Source organism: Plasmodium reichenowi, chromosome 14, assembly GCF_001601855.1.
Source record: "Plasmodium reichenowi strain SY57 chromosome 14, whole genome shotgun sequence".
Taxonomy (NCBI): domain Eukaryota; phylum Apicomplexa; class Aconoidasida; order Haemosporida; family Plasmodiidae; genus Plasmodium; species Plasmodium reichenowi.
The window spans coordinates 1,498,823-1,507,385 of NC_033659.1; the positions used below are offsets into that span (position 1 = coordinate 1,498,823).

The following is an 8,563-nucleotide window of genomic DNA, read 5'->3' on the forward strand; positions in this document are numbered from 1 at the left end:
ATATTTATATAACTATTGAGATATCGTTAATAACTTATATATAAATACATAAATAAATAAATAGTTATATATATTATATATAACTTTGAGATCCATTATTTGATTAATTCAAATATATAAATATATATATATATATATATATATATATATATATATATATACATTATATTTTTATTTTTTCCTTTTAATAAAACACTTGCATATAAAAATGAAATATATTCATATAAGAATATAAAAGGTATACAAAAATACATACAATTTTATATTATATTATATATACAAATATATATTCATATATTTTTTACATAATGTATTTTATATATATAATATAAGATTAAACGAAAATAATAATCAAAGAAACCCTTATTTCTATTAATTATTATTAGATCTATATATATATATATATATATATATATATATATATAATAGATAAATACAAAAGTTATATATATTATAATATATAAAATTTATTTTAACCTTATATATAAAATAATAATAGTATTTCTAATTTTTTATTATTTATTTATTTTATTCGTGTATATATTATCATATATATATATATATATATATATATATATATATATATAATATATATATTTTTTTTTACAAGTGGTATAAATAATTTTAATCTTTTTTTAAAATAAATTTCAATAATTCAAATTAAAAAAAATAACACATTATTATATTTATATCCAAATAGATGATTATATTATTATTATTATAAATATTTTACTATTATTTTATATACAATTCAACTTATATATATATTATAATATATTCATATAGATATTATAAATTTTGATATAATTATTTTTATTTTTTTTTTTAGGTAAAGAAAAAATATAAAATTATACAAATAAATATATATATTATATATATATTTTATATATTTTTTTTATGTATATATAGGAAACAAAAAAAAAAATTTTAATGCATACATTATATTATATATATATAATATATATATAAAACATATATTAAATATATTATATTATGTATGTAAAAAGAAATTATTAAAATAAAAAAATGAGGGATTCCATTTTAAATTAAAAAGAAAAAAAAATCTTATATTAAAAAATATTATATATAAAATATAATATATTAATATTTAATATATATGTAATAATATATATATCTATTATTTACCATAAAAATAAAATATATTTATGAAAGGAAGGATAAAATGTTTTCTACTTATATATTATATATATTATATATATATATATATATATATATATATATTTATATTTTATTGCAATAAATATTTAGTATATAAATAAATATTATTATATAATAATTTTTGTTAGGAAAAAAATATATGAAGGAAAAAATAACCAAGTTTTTTTTTTTTTTTTTTTTTTATAATATATACAGTATAAATAATTCAAAAAAAAAATTATACATATTATATATATATATATATATTTATTTATTTATTTATATATATTTTCTTTCTTTTGATATTATTTATTTTAATTTATTGTTTTCCACTTTGATCTTTTATTTTTCGTATATTTTATATTATTTTGTAACTGGAGTATTATATTTATTATATAAAAGGATAAATTTAAAAACCCTAATATACATTATAATATGCAGATGCTTTTTGTATTTATTTTAAACCTCTTGAACAAATTTAGAATTAATTTTATATTGCTTTACAATTTTTTTTCCATATTAAATAAAATGTTATGATAGAGCTAGATAACAATTTTTTATGAATATTATTTTGACTTATAATTTAATATAGTGAAATTTTTTCTTTTTTGTAAAATTATTAAAATGTACCTTTTAATACAAAAACTTTTTGTCCATTTAAATAATTTGTTCTTTTATTTTATATATAGAAAAATATATGTTAATAGATAAATTATAAATATTAGTGTGTAAACTGTTACAACTTTTACATATACTATTTTACCTTACTTTTCTCATATGTTATTTTTAAATAAAAAAATATGTATTACTTTTAATAAGGGCACTCAACTTCCCCCCCCAAAAAAAAGAAAAAACATTAAATAAACTTATTTTTATAAATACATGGAATATATAAATATATATATATATATATATATATATATATATATTATAGGTAAATATCTTAATTATTATATTTTATATTTCTAATAAAAGAATATGTTGTTTTTAAATTTTTATTTTTATTATGTCTTATAAGAATGTATTTACCCATAAATTAAAATTATAATTTTCTTGAATGATGTAAATGAATCATTTGTTATTTCTCCTTTTTTTTTTTTTTTTTTCATTTTTTTAATATTTTAAAATACCAAAAATTAAGCTTTATAAAAATTTATTTAAAAAAAAAAGAATATATATATATATATATATATATATTATAATATAATATAAAAAAAATGGCATTCAAAATAAAATAAAAAAAACAAGTGGAATAACAAAAATATAAAAAAGAAAAACAAATATGAAAAGAGTTATTAATTCTTAATAATTTATCCGTAAGGTTTGATAATAAAAAAAAAAAAAAAATTGAATAATAATAAAATGTCATTTTAAAAAATCAATGAAATATATATATATATATATATATATTTGTGTATGTATATATTATATATGTTTAATAATATTCCCTAAATTATTTATACATTTAAGAAATATGTAAAATATAATTCAAAATATTAATATATGTAATATAATATTAATTGTCTGATTTATCAAAACATGCTTCTTTATGTGCTTCATCCAGAACAGCCTTTGTAACTTTGGAGCATTTTTTCTTGTAGCATTCTGACTTGATAACTTTCTAAAAAATTAAAGAAAAGTATAAATGAATAAACACGTAAATATATATACACATGTATATATTATATATATATATATATATATATATATATATATATATAATAATAATAGTGTTCTTATATGTAATAACTCTATTCATAAAATGTAAAAATGAGCACACTAATATTTTGTTATCATGTAATTACCTCCATGCATTCACACTTTAAGAAACATTTTCTAACTAATTCTTCAAAACTCGTAAATCCACATTTTTTTAAACAATCATAATTTTCTTCATTTTCATCATAAACGGTATCATCATCATCTACGTTTCCTTCAAAGGTTGCTTTTGAATCTATAGATTTATACATTGAAACATTTTCAGGAGAAGCAGCTAATTTCTTATTACCCCATTCAATAATATCAATATATGATTGTGTAGCAAAATTACGTATATCTGCAATGGAATGTGTTTTACCTAATTGTTGTATAGCTATAGCTAACAAAACAGCTGTACACATTCTTGCTACAAATAAAAACCATGTGTCATTTCTATAAACCCATGATTGCAATGGCAAAAATGATTCTACTACATTACATTCTTCATCAAATAAATTTGGGAATATCCAATAATCTACACCAAAAAACCAGAAGAAAATAAAAGCAACTAATCTTCCTACTATGATTATTGATATTAATGTTAAGAATGCTACTGAAATATGCCATAAAGCTAATTTTAATCTGAGTGGCCAAACTGGAAACATACAACAAATTAGAACTATACTAATTAAACTTATTAACATAAAATATTGTAATTTTTTATTTCTTTCATGTACTAATATATAAAAACTTGTTTTATCAAAATTTTGTTTTGAAGTCATAATTAATCGTTTTGGCCATTTAGGTCTTTTATAAACACCATTTTCATCTTTTTCATTTATTCCTTTTATTGGTTTATATTGAGCTTTATAAATATAACCTTTCTGTATGAACATGTCAGCAAATTCTTCAATTTCTTTCATATCTGATAAATTTCTATTTATAAATAAATTAGGAAATTTCTTTTTTAACATTTCACCATTAGTACTTAAAAAATTTACAAAATCGTCACCTCTAAAATATTCTACTGCTCTCTTTCCAACCTCCGCTGCACTTTTCACTTTTACTCCTCCATTGAAAGCGCACTTAAGCACTCCAAGCATATCAGGATCTAATTCCTAAAACGTCAACAATATATATATATATATATATATATATATATATACATTACGTATAATGTTAACATATAAAAATAATATGTACAATATAATATATTTTTCTTTCTTTTTCTTCTCTCGCTTAATAAATCATTATATATATATATATATAATTCTTATTAATATCTGTATATAGTTACATATTTTATATAAACTTTCTTTATAATATTAAATATATATGCGTAACAATAATATATAAACTTAATTAAGAAATTAATACATATATGAATAAATAAATAAATATATAAATATATATATAAAGTTTATAGTCCTTACCTCCATTCTGTTACTCATTTTCTTGTATTAATGAAACAAAAAAACAATAAAAAATGAGACATATATATAATATATATATATATATATATATAATATATTTATTATATTTAAAATTATATATTCCCTCTTTTTTTTTTTTTTTTCCTTTTAAGTAATAATATTTTATAAACACAATATCATTATATTCTCTTCAAATGATACAAAAGTATTTATAATAATTTTAGTTTAATTTCACAATTGATAATAGCACCACTTTATATATTTTTTTTTTATAATATTTATATATATATAATATATATAAATATATATAAATATAATATAATATTTATATACGGTATCTTTTATTTTAATATAATTATTATTATTTTTTTTTTTTTATTAATGGAAATAATTTACTTTTTATAAAAATATATTAATCATGACTACTTATTTTTTCTCTTAAAAATGTATTAATATTTTAATATTGTATGAAATATATTTTATTTTTCGTTTCTTTTCGTCATATAATATTGTATTATGTATATTATTTACATTGAATAATAATAAATATATTTTTATGTATATATAATATATATCAAATGTATTATATAAATATATTATTATATATATTATATGGTATATATTTAATATATATTATTATATATATGTAATCAAAATAATTTGAACATTTTAGTGAAACTGTATTACATAATAATAATAATAATATATATATATATATATATATATTATATATTATATATATTTATATATTATATTATATATATATAATATATATATAATAATACTTTTTGTATTTCATTTATATATACTTAAAATATTTATTTTACTTATTATATTCTTATTATTCCATTTTATTTTCTTTGTGCACAAAAATATTTTTTCTAATTAAAAAATAAAACGTATTATATGTATTATTATTTATGAAAATCTTTTGGAGAAAATTCGAAGAAATATGACACGGAATATATACATATAAAAAAAAAATTAAAAAATAATATAAATGTAAATTTTAATTCTTCCGTTATTTTTATTTTATTATATATATATATATATATATATATATAATTTATATATATGATTGTATTTCTTATTAAAACAATTATAAAAATAAGCTATAATATTTTATAATATAGTATAAAAAATAAAATATTTACATATACATATATATATTATATTTATATGTAATAGTATTCTATATATATATTTCATATTATTGAACCTTTTATTAAAAAGAAATATATTATTATACATTCAAATATTTTCTCATTTAAAATACATAAATATATATACCTAATTACATATAAGAATAAATGAGCATATACACATATGTATAAATTAATATTGCATAGATGAAATATCGAATCTCCTATAAAAAGCACGCAAAAAAAAAAAAAAATAATAAATAATAATATAAATAATATAATATAATATAATATAACTTAAAAAATACATACATACATACATATATATATATATATATATATATATATTTTTTATACCTTTATTTTATTTATGAATAAAAAATAAATAAGAGACAAGTTAAAATGAGGTTTAGAGTATCTTTTATTAAATAAAAAAGAATTAAAAAGACTTATTTAAAAATCGTTTAAAATTTTTTTTTCGAGAAATTTTATATATTATATAAAACTAGACAAAAATATCAAGTGAACCATGAAAAAACATATTAAATGAAAGAAGAAATGTGAAGAATATATATATAATATTTCTCAGAAATTATTACATATATATGAATTAATATTGAGCATACAAACAAGATCATTAAAAAAATAATTCTTAAAAATACATAATGTCACATATATATATATATATATATATATATCATATATTTTTATAGAATATCCAAATTAACGTCGTTAGCAAATAAAAATACATATATCATTTCCTTTTTCTTGTAATGTTTAATATTTATCATTTCACATTTAAGTATTTATATTTGTGTTTCCTATAAGACTTATGAACCTTTTAATATTAATATGTACTTAAAATTTTTTTTTTAAATACGATAATAGAGTATCCTTTTTTTTTTCTATTTTAAATATAGATGTTTCTAATGATGTTTAAAATATATTACATAGAAAATAATTTTGTTCACTCCTTATATTATGAGTAAATTATAAATTTTTCTTAATACAATTTTTGTTCTCACTAGTTATCAAAAAGATAAAAAATAAATATATTAATTAAAATATACTTAAAACCATGATTCTTAAAATTATAATTTGTATAGTTTTATATATTTATTTCTTAATTATAATGAAAGAAATAAAATCGAAAAAATGGTAATTTAATTTTTGGTGCTCGTCGCACCGAAGGAGGAATCGAACCTCTGCGCAGAAAAACTACGCCAAATGATTTGAAGTCATACTTAGCAACCATGCTAACTCATCGGTGCATTGCTTAGGGTAAATTTAAAATATAGTGTATACTTTAGTATGAAAAAAAAAAAATTAAAAAACTTTTATACATTAATATATATATATATATATATATATATATATATAACATTATAATCACATTAATCATTGATATAAGCCTATATTTTTTAATCTTAAATGAACTAAGAATAGGCTATAATTTTAATAAATATTAAAATGTTACATATATAAATATAAATGCCATTATACCTTATTTTATATATATGTGTAATATATTTAAAAAAGAAAAAAAAAGAAGGGTATGAAGAAAATCCACCACATTACAAGACATTTATAATACTTAATATTTTTTTATTAATTCTGTTTTTATGCAATTAATTCATAAGCAAAAAAATTAATGAAATAAACACATTATATGTATTGATATGTATTTGAATATGTTATATTGGAATATGTTTATACTTAATATTTTATATATATATATATATATATATATATATATATATTTTGTTATTTCCTTACCTTTTCATATTTATATATTTTTTTTTTTTTTTGGCCAATATTACAAAAATATATATGAAATTGCGTCATAAAAATGTACAAAAAATAATTTATATGAATAAAATAATATATACCTTATACCAAAAAGGAAAAAAAAAAATTAAAATAAAATAAAATCAAATCAAATCAGTAAAATACATTTATAATATGAATTATAATTAATTTTATGTAGAAATATAAAGAAAATAAATAAAAACTATAATATATATTATATATATCATTTTTATTGATTAAAATATATATGATTATATTATAATTTTGCATAATATGTAAAAAATAAAAAAAATATATATACAATTAACATAATTCTTTAAAAAAAAAAAATAATAATTCTTTTTATTTTATTTAATTTTTAAAATATATAATTTTAAATAATATATATATATATATATATATATATATATATATAATATTTATATTTTAATTTTTTTATATATTTTTTATTTTTTAACATGCTCTAAATTTATTGTAAAATAAGTTATGGGTAATTGGCGCAGTTGGTTAGCGCGCGGGTCTCATAATCCCGAGGTCGTGAGTTCGATCCTCACATTACCCAACCGGGCCTAAGATGTAATGCCTTAGCCTATAAAATCATAAAAACACCTGTTGCCTCAACACCAACATCTGTTATTTTATTTATTTTAAAAAATTATATATAATATATATTTAATTTAATATTATAATTTTTAAAAAATAATAAATTTTTCCTTTTTTTTTTTTTTTAAATTCTTTCAAATAAGTGTCACTAATTAGGAATATAATATATATACCTATATATTTTTGAAAAAAAATTATATTTTTTTTTATCTTTTTTAATAATTTTGGAAAATAATAAAATTACATAAATTATAAAGATATTATTTAAATATAATAATATTATAATTAAATAATTAATAACTTCTAATAGACTTTTGAAGAAATCTATTTTGGTATTATAAACTTCAATATATGATGCTACAAATTTTCATTTTAAAAGTATAGAAAATAAAATAAAATAAATTAAATAAATAAATACTTAGAATTATTAATATATCTATTATTTTAAAAAGGATTCCATTATATTAATTATAAAATAATTGCTGTTATATGTATTCCCTTAGTATTTATTTGTGTTTTTTTTTTTTTTTTTTTTTTTTTTTTTAAATATGTCATTGTATGTAACAACATATCCTAATATTGTATAACATGGTATTAATAATTTATCATGTTATTTTTTTTTTTTTAATTTTAAGAAATACAGTTTTATGATTATATTACTAACAAATAAGAATAAAAGAGAAAACAAAGAATAATGAGAATGTATTAATTTAGTCCATT

The 8,563-nt window shown here is 15.2% G+C and overlaps 1 protein-coding gene and 2 non-coding genes across 3 annotated transcripts; 1 reads left to right on the forward strand and 2 right to left on the reverse strand.

Moving 5' to 3' along the window:
* Positions 1-2,674: 2,674 nt before the first annotated feature.
* On the reverse strand, positions 2,675-4,307 carry PRSY57_1437400 (secretory complex protein 62; the record flags this gene model as incomplete). The annotated part of the gene is made up of 3 exons (XM_012909973.2): positions 2,675-2,779; positions 2,964-3,974; positions 4,290-4,307. 3 exons carry the CDS (start codon positions 4,305-4,307, stop codon positions 2,675-2,677), a joined length of 1,134 nt encoding a protein of 377 aa, XP_012765427.1.
* Positions 4,308-6,601: 2,294 nt separating this feature from the next.
* On the reverse strand, positions 6,602-6,706 carry PRSY57_1437500. The gene has a single exon. It is a non-coding gene; the product is annotated as a tRNA-Sec (tRNA).
* A 1,022-nt stretch (positions 6,707-7,728) lies between these two features.
* PRSY57_1437600 lies at positions 7,729-7,802 on the forward strand. The gene has a single exon. It is a non-coding gene; the product is annotated as a tRNA-Met (tRNA).
* Positions 7,803-8,563: the final 761 nt, after the last annotated feature.